Raw genomic sequence first — 23,450 nt, 5'->3', positions numbered from 1 at the left:
AAGTCAGCGAGAATGGGAAGGATGTGGGTGCTCCTAGGTGCTGTGCAGACCCACCTGCCAAGTCAGCTGGTACAGGCGGGCTGTGGGTGCCCCTGGGTGCAGTAAACATACCGGTTGAGTCGGTGGGAACAGGTGGGATGTGGGTGCCTCTAGGTGCGGTGCAGATAGACCTGCTGCGTCAGTGGGAATGGCTGGGCAATGGGTGCCTCTAGGTGCTGTGCAGACATAAGCACCAAGTAAGCGGGTACAGGCAGGGGCCGGGGGGCCCTAGGCGCAGTACAGGCATAGCTGTCCAGTCAGTGGGAGCGGGCGGGCTGCGGGTACATCTAGGTGCTAGGCAGACAGACCCGCCGAGTCAGGGGGAACGGGGAGGCTGTTGGTGCCCCGTGCTGTGCCGACAGAACCGCTGCAGCCTGGTGGTGAGGGGAAGGCGGGGCCCCTCCTGCCCCCATGCCAATGACGATGTAAGTTGGTATCCCAGGGGGCGGGGAGGGGGCAGAGCGGGACCCACACCAAGAGGTTGGGCGGGGGTGGGGCGGGGAGGTTTGAAAAGGGCGAAGCCGGGAGACGAATCCCAGCTCGAGCCCCGTCCCGCCCCGCACTGTGTTCTACGCGCCCTGCGGGGCAGGCCGCGGGCGGGAAGAGCCGCCCCTAACCGTGAGGGGGGGCCGTTTTCCCGCAGGGCCCGAGGCCAGAGGCGGGGCCGGGGAAAGTCCCTCGGAGGCGGCGTCACAGGAGTCAGCTAAGCGGGCGGAGGCCTGGCTAACGAACACCCACAGCAGCCGGGGCGCGGCAGAAGCTGAGGGCCGCGGCGGGTGGCCGGTCGGCCGGACGCGGGCCCGAGTCCGAGCCCGAGCCTGAGCCTGAGCCTAGGTGAGCGTCGCCCTCCAAGGCGCCGCGGTGGGGCCGGGCCGGGGAAAGTGAAAGGAAACGGCGCAGCGGAAAGGGCTGGCGCTGGTGCAGCTTCCACCCGTTTCCCCCGGGGGGCAATGCGGGGAGGCGGCCCTCTGCGCTGGGGAGCCCGGCTCTGCCCTCCCTGCCCGGGGGCCTGCCGCCAGGCGGGGGAGATGCTCCCAGGCCGGGGCAGCCTCAGCCTCCGCGCTCTCCCCGGCCCAGAAGCGCTCGTCGCCTCCCCCCCACCACCCTTGGGTAGCACAGGCCAGAGGCCCAGCGAGGAGTCCGTCCCTGGCACCGAGAAGACCGACCCAGTTATTTGGGCCCAGGTTTCCATGGGCCAAAGGCGCTTATGCCAGGCTTGAAGGTGACACTGGACTCCTCCGTGTCTGTGGGGCTATAGACTCACGGGGCTGCCCAGGCATTCCGGCCCGGAGAACTCCCCCAGGATCATTCGTATGTGAACTGACTGTGGTGGGTGGCTGTGTTCTGGGTAAACCACAACCGCTGTTGTGCCTGCCCTGCGGTTCCCCTGTGCCTAGCTTGCCTCAGAATAGCCCTTCTTGAAAGCGTTAGAACAGTGCAGAGTCACAGCCCAGAGCCCCTCAGATCTGGAGATTAAGCGGTGCTGGATTTTGCATGGTTTTGATGGAGGCTGCTGGAGAATGACTGGAGTGTTCCGTGGGTTGCTCTGTACCCCCTGTAAAGAGGAGCTGGTCGTGGCAAGAGTTGGGAGGGGAGATGTGAGGGTGGAAGGCTAAATCAAGGAACCCTGCAGTATTCCCTGGAATGCTGCTAAGACTCCTTTTTCTTTGTCTTGACGCGTCAGGTAACAGGAGTTGTGAAATAAAAGTTTTATTTTACGGTAGGAGTCAGTGTCTGGTGATTACTTACATCCACCTTCATGTATTTAAAAAATACATGATTTTTACCAAACAAAGGAGCATGAACTATTGCATTGCTAAATATGCACCTCTTTATGATCAAGCCTTCCCCTTCATGTGCTCTCAAGGTTTTGGTTTCATGGCTACCTTTCCCCTGGATAAGAAGGAATCTGTGAGATTTCCACTGGAACCTCTTGATAGAGCTGTTCATGTTACCTGTTGAACTCACCATTACAGACCATTGACAAGAAACTGGAGACCTGATTCCCTTCTCCTTCCCTTTTTAACTTTTGACAGTGTGATAAAATGGAGAGTCAAGCCGTATAACTCAAACCTGGACTGTAACTCTGCAGAGCAGAACCAAATTTTCTAGGTGGCTTTTGCGGAGCTGCTTGCAACTATTTCGGTTGTGGGTGTTTTCGTGTAAACTTCTGAAAAATTTGGTGTTATTTGATTGATTATTCGTTTACTAGGAGACTTACTGGGCATTGTTTGGGTCCTTAATCAGTTTTTGTTTTTCTTCATGGAAATCATTGGGCTCAGGAGGTACTGGGCATGACAGATTCTGTATGCAGGCTGCCCCAGGGACAGAGGACGATTCCCCAGCCTTCTCTCACGACAGCCTCTTAGGCCAGGTGAGAAGTGCCTCTCTGTGGCTGCTATAGCTCCAGCAGGCACAGTTGGGGGAGGGGTGCGTATCCCCTGATGGGGCAGATTTGGATTCATCTGTCCTCCTATGCTTCCTAGCCAGACTGAGGAATGCAGTAAACTGTGCGATATCCCCTCACTCCTTGATGCAGGGGAACATTCAGCAATGTTCCCATATGAATTGGAGAAAAAGGAGATTCTGCCCCCTTCCAGACTTCCCTAAATGGTATCTGGGGGGCTGAGAGGCCCAAGGCTGGGGCAGCCTTGGAATAGGGGTTGCTCCCAGCCAGCCAACCTCTTTTATCTGCCTCGTGAGTCTGTTTCTTTTCTTTATGGTTTTGTAAGATGCACATCCCATTTTGCTGGCACAACCAAACCCTTACCTTGCTTTAAGTTATGATCAGAGGAAGCCATGTACCAAATTTGGTGGTCGAAGCCATAAAGCACCTTCCAAAGAGTTACCAAAACCGTGACATTGATTTAGTATTATATGGGGAATTGGTGTAGGGAACCAAGGCTAGGTTTGAAATGTTTATGTGTAGATGTGCTTCAGAGTTCTGTATGAAGGCCCACAGTTGGAGATGTCCCTTGAGCGAAATGTGGATGAAAAAACCAAGTGCTGCCTAGATTCAAGTCAAAGCCATAGATAACTTGTAGGAGTGTGCTCCAGGTAGTGATACAAGCCCATGTTTGCTCAGGGGTTAATGAGTCTGGGCTGAGTTTTTTGTGAATAAACTAAATGTCTATCGGCTTACACAGATCTCTGGGACATTTTCAGGGGTATCATGTTGTGGTGAGGCAAATATGGCAGAATGATTCTGTGTTGTATCCATATATGCCTAGCTGGGTGACCTAGCTATTGATTTTTTTGGTGTATGCAACCTTTCATCAGAAAATTAAATTTCTCTCTCATGTTAATCTTATTATAGTCACTGCAGTGATGTCCAACAAACCATTAAGCTGTCCTGCTGAAAATGGGGAATGTCACAAGAGTGAAATGGGAAATGGACTCCACAGTCTGGCTTCTCCTTCACTTGGCACATGTACCCCAGAAGAGATGCTGCAGCAAATGAAAGAGCTGATTACAGAGAACAATGAATTAAAAGGTGAATGAGAACCTGCCTTGAAATGTAGTGGCTAGATTCTCCATTATCCTGTACTTTGTGTTATCATTTATACTTATGCTAAGAACACTTACCAGTACAAATTCCCTACTCACTCACAGGGGTGTGGTAACATTTTACATCTGAACAGCTTGCATTATACATAAGTGTAAATGACTACATTAGATGTAAAGCAGTGCAGAATCTGCCCCATGGTATGTGGTAATATTTAAAGTGATCTTATTATATCGAATCTGTAATGGAAGAATAAAGGGAAACAACCAGACTTTACTGTAACTTGGTTTCTTGAGAATTATAGAAGTAATTAGTACAACTTTACAAAATTAGTATGAAAACTTACCAAAGGAGGTACAAAATCCATCTTGCTATGGCGTTTGATACAAAAACATACGACATTTGCTCATCAAGGAAAATGTGTTTTCCCTTCCCGCCTCAAGACTGGATTAGCGTGACCCATGGTTAGAGAGTTCCATGAGCCATTCGGTTTTTAAAGTTTATTTTTCTAAAGAACATCTGTATTTAAAATTTAGATGATTAATAATTCTTTTAGCACTAATCCATGTACTACTAATTACATGGGTTACATCGAGGGATACCTTAAGATCAGGCTTGACAAAACCCTGTCTGAGATGATTTTGCTAGGGCTGGTCTTGCTATAAGCAAGGGGTTAGACTTAATAACCGCCCTGAGGTCTCTTCTGTCCCTAATTTTCTATGACTCTGTGATTTCAAAGACTTAAATCAACCCTATACATGGAAAATATGTTAAAATTAAAAAGCTCTTTTGGGCAGACCTTAGCACAAAAGAAAAGCTATAGCAATGTATATAATTCATCAGACCTTTAAAATGTAGAGCGGATATCTGTACATACATACCACTTGTCTAGTAACTTGTAAGATGTTGTTTCTGTGAAAGCAACATCACTAAGATTTATGTGTTCTTGTTAATAATTGAAACATACATTCATCTATCCCAATTTGAGTACCACCTTTTTAAGTATAAGCTTTCATGCATCTGACGAAGCAGGTCTTTGCCCATGAAAACTTATGCTCCAAAATATCTGTTAGACTATAAGGTGCCACAGGACTTGTTGTTTTGGAAGATACAGACTAACACAGCTACCTCTATGATACCTTTTTAAGTGTAAGAACTTTTTTTTTTTTTTAAACAGCTGTTAGAGATTTCCAGAGTCATTAAGTCTTCTAGGATGGAAAGCCATGGATGTCTTGGTGGTTTGGGAAACAATGGGCAGAACAACTTCATTAGCATTTTTCCTATACCATGCTGGCCAGTCCTATACCATATGTACTAAAGTTTCAGGACCACACTGTCAGCTCTCGTAAACTGCTATAACTCCATTGTCTTCAGTGGAGTATACCAGAAGAAGAAATAATCTTCTGTGTATTGTATATTTCCAGCATATATTACTTTTGGAAGCTAAATAAAAGAATAGTGTGTTCCAAATCCAGTGATCCTGAAAGAAGTGAGTCTTTATAGTGGCTCTGACATGAAATATTTTATCTGTCAGAGGCCTTCGGACTTGTACATCCTCACAAATTCCTGATGTTTAAAAAAGCCTTTTCACTAAGGGAAGTACTTAAAATCTACAGGGCAGCAAAAGGACTGTTTACTTTTTGTGTTTTAGCTGTACTTTGTTCCTAATCAAACAGGAAAATAATATAACTGCTTTCTGCTGTAGTAAGCATAGGTGTAACTTGTAACCCTTTAGATAGAGATGTGACTTTCAAATTAACAGGTGTCTTTTAAATTCAGTGACGTTTTAATGGACGTTAGAATGTGTGATCCCTGAATAAAACTGACATTGTGTTATGGCCTCACAGCTCTTCAGTTCCCTTTGGCTAGAACTCTTTTTATTTAAATAAGAATCAGCATTGGTCTCCATGTTACTCTGAGTGAAGTCAACAGAAATTGCATGAGTATCTGGACAGGTAACTTATTTTTATGACAATTCTGTTTTTAAAGGGTCCCCAACAAGATCAATAACCCATTGTGATTGAAACCTATAGTAAAAGAGTCATTATCCCAGATAGCTGATCATCTAAATAAAACATTCTGCTCTTGTGTGCAGAATGTTGTCACTGGGCTGTCTCTCATTCCTATATCTGTGTCAAGGTTCATATGTTGTTTCCGAACCTTCTTTAGAAGCCATGAAGGTACATAACCAAGCTATGAAGGATCGGTATGAGGAGCTTTCTGTATGGCGAGAGAAACAGAAGGAGGAGCGGGAGTTCTATGAGTCCAAGTTCAAAGAAGCTAAACATTGCTTGCAATCCAAGTGCCTTGAAAACGAAGAGCTGCAGAAACAACTTAAAAGCTTAAAAGACAAACAGGTAGCATCTAAAATGGTTGGTAACACATGATTAAGCAATTTTTTATTTTTTAATGAGGGGAGTGTTCATATCACTTTATTACACTGTCTTTTTTAATGGTTTTCAATTTCTTTTATTTTTACTTTAAAGTAGTGTTTCCCAAATAGCGTTGCATGGAATCCCATGTTCCACAAAGTGAAAATGAGGATTCTGTGAGAAAATTTCATTACAATATATGTCTCTTCTGTGGCTACCTGCGCTGCCACCCCTGAAACAGTAGAACTACATTTAATTTGTTCAATGCCCAGCAGGGTGGTGGGAGGGATACAGCTGTTAAACCAATTAAATTAGTTCCATTGTTTCTGTGGCAGCAGAGCAAGAAGCCTCAGAGAGCCCCTTGCTTGCTTTGCTACCTGAGTGGCCACAGCCCTCCCAGGGGCATGGCTCAGCTCACCCTGCCACCAGAACATCTCCATGTCAGCCTTCCTTCCGCTGGGCATATGTGGCCATCCAGCATAGGCTCCCCAGCCAGCACCAAGGATGGGTTAGTCCTGGGAGGCTAGTTTGGGGCTGAGGCAGATTAAGCCTGCAGGTATGCGGGGTGGGTTTGCAGGATTGGGGGGTAAATCTTGGGGATAAGTGGGTGGATTAGGGGGCCAAGTCAGGTAGAGCCTAGAGATGGGTGGGCAGGTTTGGGAGCTGAGGGGAGTAAAGCCTGGGAATGGGTTCCACAATTTTTTTTTGAGTTTAAAAGGGTTCCGTGCCAAATAAAATGGGGAAACACAATCCCTTTAAAGCACTATCATAAGGAAATCATTGGGATGTTTTTTTTTTTAAAGGTAGCTTGGTTTCTAATAGATCTTGAGAAATCAGGACACAGCTGAGAGAATTAAAACTGAACTTCAGATATACCATTCACTTTTCATTCCTTGTCCTGTTTAGTCCTGTGTTTTTGGTTTCACTTTTATTTCCTAGAGTTTTTTTTCTTCTCATGCACACTAGGTTTAGTGTTCTTGCAAGTCAAAAAACTAACAAACAAGCAAACAAAGTACAGAAACTCTCCGTACTATTTCCATATAACTTTTCTTTAAAGCCATAAAAATACTTGTATTCTTAGTGGGTAAATGTAGTACCTATATTTTGAGTGAATACAAACTGCCTGTCTGCATTCTTCAAGCAATAGGAGAAGTTGCTTTGTAACTGGATGGTTGGAAACCAGTTGGGAGGTGGTTGCTAGCACATTGGGGAGGAATATTTTTGCCTTGTACTGGCTCACAGGTATTCTGCTGTGCGTGTGTGTGCTCCCTGTATGCTGTCCCAACTCTGCAGAGAGTTGGCACAGCAGACTTTGAGCAAAGAACACAGTGAGCACAAGATCCATTAAGGTATAAAGGCACCCGCTCAGGTTTATTGTCAACAAAGCACAGCATTAATATCCCATAGACTCTCTGAGAACACTCATACGTATATGCCAGTAACAATGGACACAGCTCAGTCAATGATTGGACTTCCCACTGTTCCCTAGGCCGTTACCAAAGAGTTTCTCTGAGAGTCCCATTTTGTACCTCCGTACGAACAAGTTACATATTGCCCTTTTGATGTAGTTAGTTAACACCCTCTGACATAATCAGTTGCTGTATTGAAGGAGCCAATTAAAACACATTTGTCTCTCTGACATGGTTCACTTAAAACACAGTGTTTTCTTACACCATATATATGGGAGAACTGGGTGTAATGAGCTCAAATCTTTGCTTGCTTACAACATTGTGGCTCTGCTGACTTGAGCGGAGTTGCTTCTGGTTTATAGTGGTGTTGCTGAGAGGGGAATCTAGTGCATGTTTCTAAACTGGGCTGCAGCCTAGCAGGAGGTGGTTGCACTGTTTAATAACTTAATTTACTTCAGTTTAATCAAAACAAATTTTAATAGTTTATTCATTTTTTTCTATGCCGTTGTGTTGTTTTTGCCTCAGCACTTCTGCTTGGGTAGCTTTCTATTTCTGTTTGGTTGGCTAATAGGGTGTGTTTTACATCTTTTGCAGGAGAACTGCACAATTTCTAGGGAGGAAATGACCCAGGAAATTAAGCAGCTGAAGACCCAGGTGGTGCGGCTCCGGGCCGAGAAAGCAGATCTGCTTGCCATCATATCAGAGCTGCAGCTCAAACTCAATGTCCCTTTGACAGAAGACTCCTTTGTGGAGATCAGAATGAGTGTAAGTTATTGGGAACAAACCATTAACAGCACCAGGAAACTCTTTAGTGCAGGGCAGGCAGCGTATTTGTTTGAAAACGTATCAGTTGGCCTATTGCAGGAAGAGTACCGAAAGCATAAGCTGAAAGGCCTTTGCGGTTAAGACAGGGTATTGTCAAAGGCAAATTTCTGTATGGTCCATGAGGGATTTGACGTGTCAGGTCCTGTAATAGTAATGGAAAATGAACAGCTCATCCCTGTGCACTGTGTTGAAAAGAGTGAATGCTGCCTTGAGAGGGAGACTAGCTACCCCAGACCTAATAGCAGCATCACAGTTTGCTCAGCAGATCTACCCTAGGGTGAGTGAATAATACTGTTTTTTTAATAGTTGAATTTGTGACAAATTCACTATGAACGGGGCCCTACTAAATTCATAGTCAGTATTGGTCAAGTTTACAGTTGTAGGATTTTTAAAATATTAACTTTCATGATTTCAGCTATTTAAATCTGGAATTTCACGATGTGGTAGTTATAGCAGTCCTGACCCAAAAAGCAGTTGTGAAGCAGGTTGCAAAGGTATTGTATGGGGTGCTGCAGTACTGCGACCCTTTCTTCCAGGGCTTATGCCTCCAGAACTGGGCCCTCAGTCAGCAGCTGCTACTCTCTGAAGGCACTAGTGCAGAAGTAAGGATGGCATGGTTTAAAATTGCATCCCTGACTTTTGTGCTGCTGCTGCTGGGGTGCTGCCTTCAGCGTTGTGTGCCCTGCCAACACTTGCCACCCTGTTGCAGCCAAGCACTGAAGGCCGTGCAGAAGTAAGGATGGCATACCCACCCTTGAAATAATCTTGTGACTCTCCTGCAACTCCCTTTTGGACATGATTCCCCCAACTGAAGAAGCACTGGTCTTCCCACTCTTCACTGGTGAAATCTGTAGCCCATGCAATAAGTAATGTGTGGTTAGTGCTATAAGAATTATTAATAATCTAAATTGTAAATATCAAATGTTGTTTTTGTGCTGTATTCGTCTTAGGGGAAACTTGTATGTTGTTTGTCTCTTGGTGGCAGGGAAAGGGTTCCATTTTCTGTTGACAGTAATTAGAGGCATCAAGCTAAACTAGCTTCAAATATAAGATATTGAAAAGTTCTGTGTAATTGTGGTAGAGACAGAGAGCTATTTCTACTATCATAATTGAACCTGTACTGTCGTCTTCCTAGGCAAAATCAGTCATTGCTAGAGTTGCTGGTAAAACTTCAAGCTGTGAGCTAAACTTATGTCCCATTATAACTACAAAATTCAATCAGGAAAGGAATGGGCAATATATTGGCAGAGAGAAATTGTTCCCCGGGGCAAGTTGTTGGCTTCCCACAAATGAGTGATTGTTCGGCCTGTGCTAGAAGTCATCTCTGATATTGATAAGCATGTCAATTGCCTGATCTTTAATCTTCTTTTTAGGGGAAAGATTAGTGGCAGAAGGTTTTAGAGGGAAGGACTGGCTTCTCCGTTGTCTTCCTTATTTGATCCATGTTAACAAGGTGGCAGGAGTATGTGTTAAATATTAACCTTTAAAATTTCCAAACGTGAGATTTATTCCCTGGAATCTTGTATAGTTTTATTGTCATGGTGTGATTCTTCCTCAGCTTTCTCTTACTTATAAAGTAAATGAAATAAAAACAAAGATGTTCGCTAGCGACGACTTGGAAATACCGAAGTTATTACTTGTTTTTATCTCCGCTAGGAAGGAGAACCAAATGTATCTGTAAAAGAAAATCAGGATACTGTTAATGACCAAAGGACGAGTAATACAGCTGCTTACAGGTATGTGAAATCTGGTGCTGTCCCAATCTTGATATTTTCTTATTTAAAACCAAAAGCACAGAATTATTGCTTAAGGCTCCTCTCATAGTTCCCTCTTTGCTTGAATTCTTTTTTTTTGCTTGCCACACTTTTACTTCTTCATAGACTTAGCTGATACTATTGAAGTATCCATTTTGGATGCTCCCAGTTTAGTACAAGTTAAGCCTCTAAGTCTAGCACTCTCTGGTTTGGCAACACACACAGCCCAGCGTAATTTTATTTAGCCAGATGTCTGTTTATCATGGGTGTGGCCAAGTTTCCCATGCTCGTGTAAAGTTGTTTAGAGCCACCAGGCTAAGCTCTCAGTGTTCTGTGCTACTGTTTAGCTCTAATTTACCCCTAAATGTTTTCTAAGAGCTCAGTAAACCATAGCAGTGTTGGTAATGTGCTAGACAATATTGACCTCCCGTGGTTTGGCGAATTCTCTTGTTTGGCACCAGTCAGGTCCTGAGGGTGCTACACTATAGAGGTTCAACCTATAGCAAGGACTGATTTAGATAGTCCCATGTGATCTGACTCTCTCTTTTTTTTTTTTTTTATTTGGTTTTCCTTTCTCCAAGGGAAGACGTGGCCATGACACAAACTAAAATAACTGCACTTTGCACCATGTGCTGGAGTTTGTTGGAATTTTGGGGTGGAAGGAATTGTTATGTAGAAAGGAGTGAAAATTTGTATGTTAATTGAAAACAGCCATTTTATGAAGACGTCCATCTTGGAAATCTCCTCTCTTGGCTCCACAAAATGATCCATAATATATTTGGGGATATTTGAACTATCAGATTTCTGTTTTGCATAGATGTTTCCAGTGAACTGGTTAAACACTTGCTCACTTAGTTTGGGAGCTCTTTCTAGAGTGATACCCAAAGCGGGAACAACACTCATGGTCACAGAGCCAGTTCGTGGGCTGCCACTATTTTAGCAAGACTCGTTTTCAGGTGTCCAATGAGAGAGACCCCCCTATGGGCACAACTTTCAGGGGGCTGGTTCTGAACAGTTTCTGAAAATGTTACCTTATGGGGACCACAAGTTGGGCATCCAGAATCACTAGTCACTTCTGAAAATCTTCAGAGAGGTAGCCATGTTAGTCTGTGTCTATGAGAACAGGAAGAAGTCCTGTGGCACCTTTTAGACTAACAGATGTTTTGGAGCATAAGCTTTTGTGGGCAAAGACCCGCTTCATCAGATGCATGAGTGGGCGTGGGGGGTTCAGAGGAGTATTTCAAGAGGGGGGTCCCAGTAAAAGGGAGGGCCAGAGCTGGCAAGATCTGAAATACTCCTCTGAACCCTGCCCTCATGCATCTGATGAAGCGGGTCTTTGCCGATGAAAGCTTATGCTCCAAAGTATCTGTTAGTGTATATGGTGCCACAGGACTTCTTGTTCTGAAAATCTTGGCATTCAACTAAGCAAATCATCATCCACAACAGCCCTGGGCTCAGCGCCCCTTGGTGATAGATGCCTCTTTCACCATTTCCTTCCATCTTCCCCTGTCCAATATGCAGTGGCTTAGTTTTTGTAGACTAGCTCTGCACCAATCTGCTATATCATCTACTCATTCTCTGTGTGGTCTGCCCCTCCTGTTGGAACTGCACATTATGCCAAATACCAGGATCTTGATTTTTTCATTTGTCGTTCATTATGCAAATGTTCCCGAATAGCTGTAACTTGCACTGTATAACCTCCTGCAGTAGGTTCTCTTTTGGCTGTATCTTCCTATATAACTTCTTGTTGGTGACCTTCTGCATCCATCCTATTCTTCAGATCTTTCTGTAACAACTCCCCTTGAATACCAATATCCTTCTGTTTGAATCTTTTGTTATTACCCATGTCTCATATCTGTACAACATGCTGCTGAATACATAGTTTTCAAGCCACTCAGCTTCATTCTTAAGCTGATTACTTACCTTTCCCAGATCTTATCCATTGCTTTCAAATTCACTCTTGCTTTCACTATTCTGTTTCCTTCTTACAGTCTACATCATACATTTTGTTGCTCCCCAGATGTGTGAACTTCTCTGTGTTCTCTAGTTTGATCCCATCTACAGTGATCTTCCTTTCTATTTCCTTATCTCCAAACTAAGCTAATGGCAGACTTTAAAATTAATTTGTAGTCACCTGTACTAATAGCATGTTTTATCAAAGCAGGAGTGGATCTGTGGATGAACCAAAGAATTCAGAATCTGAAGAGCTAACTGTCAGCCAACTGCTTTGTAGCCTTAGAAATGAGACTCAAATGAGGGAGAGGCTTGAAAAGGAACTTCAAGAACACAAGGAGAGGTACATAATAAATGGTCAGAACTATTCTGAATTTAAACCATTCTCTGTCAGACCATTTCAGCCAAAACTACCAATCATGTGGGTAGATGAGAACAAACTCAAATGTCAATATGATGTTGACAGTAATATAGGAGCTGTGTACCTTAATATAGTACCTGAAGCTGTGTGGTGGTCAACATTTCTCTCATAACTCCTTTATTTTAGCTGTGGGACAGATAAAGCACAAGTGCTCTTGTTCTCCCAGGACTCTGTATTTCAGGATCCTTTCCCCATTTCCCGACTCTGAGCTTACAATTTCCTAAAAATGAAGTGAAATGCTGTGATGGACATTTGAGAACATTTTAGCCCATGAATTGCTTACATTCCATTCTCTACAATTTTCCAATGATTGTCCTGCTGTGATGTCTTTTCTATAGGACCTGGGGAAAATTGAATTGTATAAAGTGGGAATAATATTTCTTTAATGTTTGAGACTCTTAGATACATAATTTTCAAAAGCTCCTTAGAAATGCTTAAGATAAATTTAAATTTAATTCTAGCTACCTAAAGTGAATGTCCCAGCGGAGACCTGCATAAGGACAGGCACATTGATATAAATGGGGAATATTAGTAGTAGTAGTAGTAGGAGGAGGCATCCTTCAGTCTGCATAGACTAGGGATCGCGCCCTTTAAAGTTTCAATTGAGGACTTCATTTACAGCGTCTATTGTGACTATGAAGACCCACACGAGAGTGACAGTCCTTGCTGCATCTCTTGCAGATGTGGTGGGTGTCTGGCAAGTCCTTATTGTGCTTTCTGTGCGCTCGCTTCTCCTCTGCTAGCTGTCTGATCTTCATCTCGCCTTCTGAAGGCCCTTGTGTAACCCCTGCCTCCATCTGCTGCGGTCATCTACTAGTTCTTCCCAGTTGTCCAGCTCAATGTCTACCTCTCTGAGGTCTCTCTTGCAGACATCTTTGTAGCGCAGCTGGGGGCGTCTGGGAGGTCTTTTGCCAGAGGCTAGCTCACCGTACAGGATGTCTTTTGGAATCCTTCCATCATTCATCCTGTGGATGTGTCCAAGCCATAGCAATGTATACAGCAAGAGCATAGTATCCCTGTATGTTCCAACCCTTTAAAATCCCCATTATGTCATGCTGAATGTGTGTTGAAACTATCATTGTTGGCTCCTTAAATTTCTCAGGCTGTCAGAACTGGAGAAGGAAGTGGCTGATTATGTGGAGAGTGGAACTCAGACAGAATTGGAAAAAAATGATGATGAAAGTGCAAAGACGGTATGTACCAGTTGTCTGGGGACACGATTTTGAGCGATTGCAATGAACTTGTGCAGGGGGCAAGGTTAGTGTTAAAGATACCAGGTTCCAGCGCATGGGCGAGTTGCATTGGCTCAGGGAGGCTGTACTTCCCCACACAGCCTGGCATGTATAGGCGTGGAAACTAAGGGTGCAGGGAAGTGCTAAGTGCTGCAGCACCCTGGCCCACGTGCCTGGCATCCCAACTGCTAGCCCTGCTCACGTGTGTTCCTCGTTGCCAGTCTCAGAGGAGGTGGATGACAAAGGTAAGGGGAGGGATATCAGCACCCCACTCTTAAAAATCTTCCCACACCACTGCTGGTGTGGCCCTGCTTAGGCCCTTGCTTACTACATCTCCAGTCTACAGTGCTCTGTCTGGGGCCTTGCGCTACCTGCCTTCCCAGCATACCAGCACTAAGGCTGCACATCACCCGAGCTCTGTAGGTTGGTGAGGAATGAGGCTGGGGTCTCCTGCACTAACTCCCTCCCTCCCAGTACTACTTTGGGGCTAGGAGCCTGGCTGGAGTAGCAATGGACTGGTGGCTACAGTGGGGGTAGGGACTTTGTGAGAGGTAGAAGCAGTAGCGCTGGGGGCTAGCCTCCAGCAGTCAGTGGTTCATTCCCATGCCATGATCCAGCCCTTTGGCTATACCTGAGGAGGGTCTGGCGGAGCTCAGAGAAAGATAACAAAGGTAAGCACCCTGCTTTTCTCATCCTGGAATGGTTCCCCTGAAGGCTGTTCTAAATAACGCCAACTAGCACTAGCCCCAAGAAGCAGTTGGCAATCTGTGGGATATAGTGGAGCCCACTCCTGCCCAGCTAACTTGATCATGCACTCTAAAGAGGACATGAAAACGCAACCTAGGAGCCTTTATGCCCAGAGAGGATCCATCTAATTTGAAGTAATCCTCCCAGGTCTTGGACTGCAAAAAGGTGTAAAACTCAGACCCCAGCAACACCATTCTGGCCTGAATTCATATTTGACTGCTGGGGGGGTGGGGAGGGGGACTTATTTCTTACCTTGCATTAATGCATTCCCCTCCACACACACACTTCTGGTGAGCTCATTGCTGCAAAGGAGCATGACTGCCTTGGACATAGGTGCAGTTGCAGATATAGCTGGGTATGAATCCTTTGAATTAAGACTTTGAACTGACAGTGGAGGCCAGTAGAGAACAAAGTAGTATGCTCACCGTGGCTGGCAGTATTTTTCTGCATAAACTGGTGTCTCAGCTGCTCAACCGTTTAGCCTCAGCTATCGTGAATTAGAGTAATCAAGTCTGAAGGTGGAAGACACATGGGTTATTGGGAATAGATCTCCAAGGAAGAAGGGGAAGAAGATTTTATCAGCTAAAGGTAGAACAAGGTGGTGATGTTTTGTTTTTTGCTATGGGCTGCTTTCAGATTCGGGGAGTCCCAGCCACTAGTCATTTAGGGAATTCTGGGTGTCACAGCCAAGCTCACTCTTTGTGGGAAAAGAGAGATGTCGTAAAAAATATTTGTTATCTTCTGACCTCTTCAATCTTGCCTGGGTTCAGATTGAGTCAGATACTCTTAATCCAGTCATAGGCATTGTGACATACTTACGATGGTGATGGTTGCATCTATGAAAACATGAAGTGTACAGCTGGGTTTCCTTGATGTTGTAGTGGGCAGCACAGTTCATGTTATTTTACCAACTCTAAGCATCTTCTCACCAATGCAAATGTTGTAGGGGCCCATAAGAGCAAGATGGATCTTTTGGGGACCATGCAGGTGAGAGCCCTTGGGTACCAGGAGCAGTTGCCCTCACAACTGTATCTGGTGCGAGGAGGTAGATTTCAGCTGTTGCTGTACCCTCTACTTCACCTATGTTTTGCAGGCAGATCAGGAGCAGCTTGGAGATGGTCTTCATCTGTTGTTAACAGGAGAGTTGTCTTCAAGTGCCATTAGGATTGTGGCTGTTCTGTCCCCAGGGCTTGAAGTTTTCAGGAAGTTGAGCATTCACATGATGCTGGAGTTTGTCATTACTTTCCTTTTCAAAGGCAGGGGGTGGTCGAAGAGGTAATCTGTTCTAAGCGTTGGGATTTTGTTGAGGATCAGGCAATTGCATTTTGCAGTGAGGATGGCACAGTTGGTTTTCAGAAGTCTGTGTTGATTGTGGCCAGTGCTTATGGGAGTACCTGATTTTTCACTTAGTGTTCACCAGGGACCAGGGGTACAACATGAAGTTCAAATGTTTGCAAGGGCTTCCAGCACTTTATTATACTACTGAAGTTAGAGCCGAACACTTCTGTCGGGAATAGTTAATACTGGCTGGGCAGCTATTGTTTGCTGCCATGGCAAGTTCTTCTAGTATTTGATATTTTCAAATTAAAATAAAGCTCCTTATGGTGCCTGGTGCTTTGGTCCAGGAGTCATCATCTGTTAGCTGTTTTGTAGTTGTGATGGCAGAGGAGTGGAGGGGTGTAGAATATGATTTTTGCTTCTGTTATGGAGGTGGGATTGTGCTGCTCATGGTTGGCTTTGGAGTAGGTTGTATGCTACCTGCATTCTGGCCTTGTGCTTCATTATAGCTTATGAACCATCAAGGTTTCAGTCATCAATAGGAGTCATCAGTAAATAATTATTGTGTTATACTAGCTTATCAGCACCTTGTATGACATGTGAGAGCCTTTTAAGACGGCTAAAAAGTTAGAGGTGTCTACTCACAGAATGAAGAACCAATCCAATGCATGCCAGGATGGCTGCATGGGGCTGAAGTGAGTTAATCTGAATCTCATGTTTCCATGCACCTGAAGATATCTGATGTGATGTTTTGATGTTCGTGGAAGTCAGTCACTAGAGCCTGAAACTGGGCATTTCTAACCATCACACTAGGGAGTAGGTCCAGTGGCTCCTCCAGGAAATCTTCAGGGTCTATGGTCAAAAGTTTGCAGACCAGCAAGAGTCCAGATTTCTCTTGTACGTAGTTCAGAGACCACGTGGAACAATTCTAAGGATTTATGTTCTGGACTGTATCCTGCTTCTGAAGTTACTGGAAGACAACTGCTGCAGCTTGTTCCTTCTTTGTCTTCCAGGATCTTGCTCAGTTTGGATGTTGAGTAGCGCGGGAGATGAGCTGTGTTATGAGGGGCTGGATTGTGGATTTAAATCAGGTGTTGGCACAGCATACACATCTTGTCCAAATGCATATCCTCAATGGTGACTGACCCACAGATTCATCAGCATGAGTTTGCAGACCTTGTTTTCTGATGTCAGGCACTGAATTTGGATGGCAACATATGGAAAACTGACTAAGGCAGTGTTCTGTTTTAATTATGTGAGATTGCTCCCTTTTTGCGTATGTATTTTCTTTACAAAAAAGTTAGACGGAGGGCAGTAAACTAACTTCAGAAATATTTTGTGTCTGAATAATTTAATTTGAAGTTATACTGAGGGAGCTTTGAGGCAGAGACTCTTTGGGGATAATCGGTAATAGATACACGCAGTTTTGCTAGAAAACCTTTTCCTTCCCTTCTGGGGAAAGAACAGAACATACTAACATAACCATATTGGTTCAGATCAATGGTCCATCTAGTCCAGTATTTGGTCTTTCAGAAGTGGCCAATGCTAGGTGCAAGAGCCACACATGGTACTATTTTTTAATCCTGCATCCATCCCACCCTGCAATACTTACTCCCACCCACTCCCACATTTGTTGTATTGTGTTTTTATCCCACTCCCCACCTCAAAAACCTTGGGCCTTGAAAGAGAGATGGATGTTACTAAAAATAAAAACTCTTAATATATTCTTATACTGAATTCACACTGTTTTTACCACTAAAAGAGTAAAACAAATCTTGCTTAAACCATGTAAAATATTTAACTCATTATAATAGAAAGTAAATCTTTCTGTTCCTTACTTAAAGTATGAAAACCTTTATTTGAAAAAGTAAAACTTGCTTTACATTGTTAGAATTCAGTTTATGACAAACTGAGGAGAGAGTTAGCATTTTCCTGCGAATTACTGCAGTCTGCTTTTTTTGCCTGCAAAAAAAAAAAGAGTCCATTTCACCTGGTCTCACTTTTATGACAGTGGGTCTTGTGAGATCCCAGTCCTCCTATAGCACTCTACCACATGCTTCAGAGGGAGTGAACCAAATAAAAACACTCTTGATCCACAGACCGATCAGCCGACATTTTAATGGCGTGGGCCATTCTGTTAATGACTTAAGAGTTTGTGTCTTACTGAAGAAAAATTTTCACACTACTTTGGAAAGAGAGGCTGCTGAACTCTCTTTTATATTCTAATTCAACACATTAACACATGGTTTGAACCAGGATGCGAATTTTCTGGGTCATTATAGGGGCTCCTTTGCATACTTGGCTTAATCTAATTCTTGTCTCCCACCACCCCTCTACTCTCTGATTTACTCACCTTGATTATTTTTTTTTTCTGATTTGTCAACCTTGATTACTATTGTTGGTTCTCTACGCCTTAAATATTGAGTCTGTTCTGGCATGGCTATGGTCTGAAGAAGTGGGTCTGTCCCACAAAAGCTCATCACCTAATAAATTACTTTGTTAGTCTTTAAAGTGCTACTTTACTGCTTTTTTAGGCAATTATCAAGTGATCCATTCCCTTTTGTGTCCTAGCCTCTGAAAAGTAGAGGCTGTTGACATCTAGAGTATGGGGTGACATTTCTGATCATCTTGGCTAATAGCCATTGATGTACCTATCCTTCAGGAAGCTGTCTAATTCTTTCTTGAACCCTGTCAAGTTTTGGCATTTCTGACATCTTGTGGCAATGAGTTCTATAGGTTGACTGTGTGTTGTGTGAAGAAATACTTCCTTTTGTTTGTTTTTAAACCTGTTTATTAGTTTCATTGTGTCATGTGTGTTATATGTGAAGGATTAAACAAACACTTCCTTATTGAACAGCTTATCTCTTAGGAATCCAGAAATATTAACTTAATTCCATTCACTCCTTTAAAATGTCAGGGCTGAAGGCTTGCTAGCATGGTACGAAGCTGTGCAGTATAAGACAATGTACTGTGCGTAAAGGGGTGGCTTAGATTGGGGGTCATTTTAGTAAATATCTAATAATGTACACATACTCCCTATGTCCTCAGCTTCTGCCCCTGCTATGGAAAGCGACATGCTATTTAGTGATTCGGAACTGGGAATAGGGAGGATTGTAGTTCTGGTTGGCACCTAACCTCGCTACATCGAAGTTCCTCCTGATGTTCAATTTCAGCTGTGATGTCTACATGAAAATATCTGACTGATAGCAAGTTTGAGGGGTATTTGAGAATAATTTTGTTTTATAGCAATATCTGTGCCAGTGTATCCCAGTTTTATTTGGCCACAGAACCCTTTTAAACTGGAAAGAATTTTGTGGAACTCCTAATAATAGTCTTATATATGGCTTAACACTTCTCAGCCACAAACCTGCCCCCTATCCATAGGATGAACCCACCTCAGTACCAAACTGGGCCCCAGGAATAACCCATCCACCCAAAGAGGCCCCCAGCCTAACTCCATCTGAACAAACTCTGCCTGAGTTACCTCCTCTTGCTACCTCACCTAACATGATGGACAAACCTACCTGAGCCACCACTGCTCCTCCAACTCTATTCCCGAGGGCCCGAATTCATTGGCTGCCCTATGGCAATGCAAGAGGCCAGTCACTGCCAATGAAACGTGAGCACTATACAGGAACTGCCGGACCTGTCTGGCTACCTTTCCCTCCTTACGCATGCCAGCTACTTGGTGAGTGAGGGGCTCTCTGTGGTTTTCTGTCATGCTGCCACTGAAATAATGGAACTAAATTCAGTTGGTTTAATGACCAGATCCCTCCTGCAGGCCATTAAACCAATTAAATTTAGTTCTGTTGTTTCAGTGGTGGCAGGACAAAGAGCCACAGATGTCTCCTTAGATCATTTTCTCATGGACCCCTTATTTTCACTTCATGTAACCCTGGGGTTCCATGGAATACCATTTGGGAAACACTGAACTAAACTAACATTGTGTTGTACTTATAACAGGTGGTCGATGACTAACTCAACCCACTTTGCTCTACAAATTGTGATGAGCCCAAAAGAGAGCTACAAAATGATTAAAAAGGGTTTAGAAAACCTGACTTATTAGAAAATATTAAAGAAACTGGGCTTGCTTCATCTTGAGAAAAGAGGTCATGGGTGGTGATCTGATAAGCCTTCAGATATGTTAAGGGATGATGTAAAGAGACCTTTATTCTCAGTGTTCACTGAAGGCTGGCAAAGAGTCATCTGTGTAATCTTCAGCAGAAGTACGTTAGGGTAGATATTAGGAAGAGGTTTATAAACTGTAAGTATAGCTAAGTACTGGAATTCATTTTCAAAGAAGGCTGTGAAATCCTTGTTATTGGATGATTTTTAAGAACAGGTTGGACAAACACCACCAGGGATGGTGTAGAATTTAGTTGACCTGTTTTATAGCAGCTTGAGAGCCATTCCATCTCTACTTTTCTCTCAATCCAAATCTTTATTTTTAACAATTGTTAGATTGTGACTTCTGATCTGGAGGGACATGGTGTTGCCATTTCTATAAGGACAGGCCATAGCATGTTGTGGGCATTACTGGAAATTAATAACACTGTTGAAGTTACTGCCTATTTCTTCCCTCTGTCCGCACAAATTTTAAAGAGGTTTGGGATGTCCAAAATTGCAGCTCATCTTTCTTTAGGAATGCTCAGTAATTGTGGGATCTTTGTATTAATCTCATTGTGGAGCACAGTTTACTGGTGCTGGATGATTTGTGCTGTCTTCTTTAGAAGGAGAATGGTGGTTGCTTGAAGTCTGTAATTTGTTTGCAATTTTCAAATTGAATTGTCTGAGTAAAATTTCCTTCTTTCTGACAGGTTGGTAGTGAAATAGAAACACTGAATCTGCAGGTGTCATCCCTCTTCAGAGAACTTCAGGAGGCCCATGCTAAATTAAAAGAAGCTGAGCTGATCCAGAAAAGGCTTCATGAAAAGTAAGGCTCAGAAAAGCAAATATTCTACTGAGAGGCTTAATTGTGTGGTGATAGTCTTAATGTTCATAATCACTACCATCTGGGGAGCTTAGCGAGTTTTACAAACACTAACTAGTGCTTTGAGAAATACAGGTTCAGCCTCTCTCATCTGGCACCCTCAGGACCTGACCAGTGCTGAATGAGAGATTTTGCCAGACAACAGGAGGTCAATGTTTTCTAGCACATTACCAACACTTCCACTGTTTATTGGGCTCTTAAAAGACATATGAGGTACATTAGAACTAAATAAGAGCATATAACACTGGGAGCCAGAACTGGTGGAGGTAAACAAACTTTGTGGGAAACTTGGCCTCACCGTTAAGTGGTTGTCCAGCTAACTACAATCATGCTGGTTTATGGATGTTGCCAGATGATCATTCCGGATTAGAGGGGTTGAACGTGTACTTACAAAAAGCACTGTGTAAGAGATAGGTATTATTAATTATTGACTAAGCCTTGAGATACTTCTGAGGAAGGGTATGTATTAATCTCAGTTTACAGGTGGGGCAGCAGAGGACCTGATCTCAGAATATTTATTTCGGGGGAGTTATGTGCCTAAAATATCTTTGAGGGGCTAAGCCTCAGGGGCTTTCGCAAGAGGTGAGATGCCACTGGGAGACATGAAGTGTTAGAAGTAGACCACAGGAATCCTGATTTTTTCAGACTGAGGATTTAGTCCTTCCTGATGAGATTTGCAATCTTAAGTAAAAGCAACTAAGGGCCCAGTTTGAACTCTTATTCACAGGCATTCTCAACACACTTGAATATCAGGCCATGTCGTTAGGTGCCTAAAAAATAATGGAAGATCCTCACTTTAAGCATCCTTTTTTTAAAATTTGTAGCCATAATTCCCATCTGTTTGAGATTATATAACCTAAGGAAAAGGGTATGGTTCAATCCCTTTATTTTGCTACCGTTGTGCTTGGGGTTTTTTCTTTCATTCTCATGAAATAAGGTTCAGGGGTAAATTAATCACAGATAACAGGTTTTCTTTGTATAATGCGCATCGCCATCATGAAATGGAGATAGGGAACATAAACACTCTCCTTTTCTTTGCTAGGTGCCAGATACTTGAAAGAAAAAACTCTGCTACTTCAGCAGATTTGGATGAGAAGCAGCAGCTCCTATATACTATTAAAAAGCTAGAGCTTCAGGTGGAAAGCATGGAGTCAGAGATCAAACTAGAGCAAGTCAAAACAAAGGAAGAAAAGTGAGTGTGACAAGGTTTTGTACTTTGAAAGATATGTAGAGGTCCAGTGGGGGAGAGCCTATGGTAATGTGCCCAAGGAGCAACTGAATCTTAGATGTGACTGATGCATATTCATACAAGCTTTCCTCCTCCTCTGACTAAATTGAGCTTGTACTGATTAGCCTGCACTGGAACCTTGAATCCAAATAGCTTCAGTTTATGAAGGTTTTGACTCTAGGTCCAAATATTACATTTCAAACCTTTCTGCAGTAGGTCCAAAAATGGATCTTCACATCTAAAGAGCCGCAAACTCTGGGGTAATCCCATCTCTAATCTCTGATTTGTGCCCTTCTCCAGCAGTTTGTGCACTTGTTCATATTGTTAGTAGAAGCTCTCTAGTCATGAGCACAGTGCTGCACGAGAAGCAACCCAAATGGCCCAGAAAGGACCAGGCAAATGAGTGAAGTTTCATAGGCTGTGTCTACACTACAGGAATCTGTTGACAGAAGTCACTGTCGGAAGAGGTCTGCTGGCAAACCTTCTGTTGACAGGTTACAGTCTACACATAAGAGCAATCCACTCTGTTGACAGAGAGCAGCCAGACTGCCCATCCTTCTCTTGATGGAATGGCTGACTGGAAGCTCTGTAAATAGGACAGCCCGGTGAACCAGAAGACCTGTCTGTCAACAGAAGGGCCCTGGAGTGTCTACACTGCACTTTTGTCAACATAGTTCTATTGACAAAAGCATTATTCCTCAACATGGAGAGGGATAACACTGTCGAAGAAAGTCCTCTATTTTGTCGAGATTCTGTTGACAAAATGCCTTTTGTGTGTAGATGCTCCCTGAATTTTGTCAACAAAAACCCAGTTTTGTCAAACTGTAGTGTAGCCACGACCATAGACTTTAAGGATCATCATGATCATGTACTCTGACCTGCACATTGCAGGGCATGGAACCTCACACACCAACTCTGGTGGTAGACCCCCTAACCTGTGGCTGAGTTAGTGAAGTCCTCAAATCGTGATTTAAAGGCTTCAAGTTACAGAGAATCCACCATTCACACTAGTTTAAGCCTATAAGTGACTCATGCCCAATGCTGCCCAGGAAGGTGAAAAAACATGTTACTCAAAAGAGAGCATTAGGGCGTGGGAAGTGTTTTGGTGAGCAACTATGTAAATTAGAGTCTTAAAAGACTTAAGAGCTATTAAGAACTACAGCTTGAAAAGCTTAGCTCCATCCATTTTGTTTAATGAAGATGCTAAAGAAGTGACTGTTCCATGATGTATGAGTACTTGGGTAGTATATAGGTATTTTAATTTAGCAGGAAAAAAAGCATAATGAGATCCAATGGCTGGAAGCTGGTGCTAGACAAAGTCTGACTGGAAATAAGGGGTGAATTTTAATAATATGGGTAAGTAATCACTGAGGCAGTTGTCTTAGGGACATGACAAATTCTCCCTCACTTTAAACATTCAGGTCCAGGGCAGCTATGTTTCAGAAAGATATTCTAAATCTCTCACAGAAGCTCTGGGTTTGATGCTGAAGCTATTGCGTGAGAGTCATTGGCCTGTAACACAAGAGACCTTACTTTTAACTCCAGAATGGACCATTCTGATCATTTAATCTATTAAAAGACTTTCAGCAGAGACCCTGAGAGCGGGCATGGTGAAGGGTAGAAGGACACTTTTTATTGTCAAGAGTGAAATTCCATTTGTAGCTTGTTGGAGGTTTGTGTATGGTTTTCCACCCTGT

The 23,450-nt window shown here is 43.5% G+C and overlaps 1 protein-coding gene across 8 annotated transcripts in view; it reads left to right on the top strand.

Moving 5' to 3' along the window:
• Positions 1–630: 630 nt before the first annotated feature.
• Positions 631–23,450, top strand: part of OPTN (optineurin) — a 30,822-nt gene continuing 8,002 nt past the window's right edge. The window contains exons 1-10 of one of the 8 annotated variants that reach the window (XM_075017860.1): positions 631–873; positions 2,322–2,413; positions 3,356–3,532; positions 5,714–5,916; positions 7,920–8,090; positions 9,807–9,886; positions 12,066–12,200; positions 13,381–13,471; positions 20,353–20,468; positions 21,568–21,717. In XM_075017860.1, coding sequence (XP_074873961.1) covers positions 3,367–3,532; positions 5,714–5,916; positions 7,920–8,090; positions 9,807–9,886; positions 12,066–12,200; positions 13,381–13,471; positions 20,353–20,468; positions 21,568–21,717 — 1,112 coding nt within the window. In that variant the 5' untranslated portion in view covers positions 631–873; positions 2,322–2,413; positions 3,356–3,366. Of the gene's footprint in view, positions 874–1,004; positions 1,262–1,289; positions 1,369–2,321; positions 2,414–3,355; positions 3,533–5,713; positions 5,917–7,919; positions 8,091–9,806; positions 9,887–12,065; positions 12,201–13,380; positions 13,472–20,352; positions 20,469–21,567; positions 21,718–23,450 lie in introns of those variants that run through there. The other 7 variants (XM_075017867.1, XM_075017874.1, XM_075017850.1 and 4 more) reach the window with 7 other exon arrangements.

The sequence above is a fragment of the Carettochelys insculpta genome, chromosome 1, assembly GCF_033958435.1.
Source record: "Carettochelys insculpta isolate YL-2023 chromosome 1, ASM3395843v1, whole genome shotgun sequence".
In the NCBI taxonomy this organism is placed as follows: Eukaryota; Metazoa; Chordata; order Testudines; family Carettochelyidae; genus Carettochelys; species Carettochelys insculpta.
The sequence above is the reverse complement of the archived record's forward strand: the minus strand, read 5'-3'. Positions and strand labels throughout refer to the sequence as shown.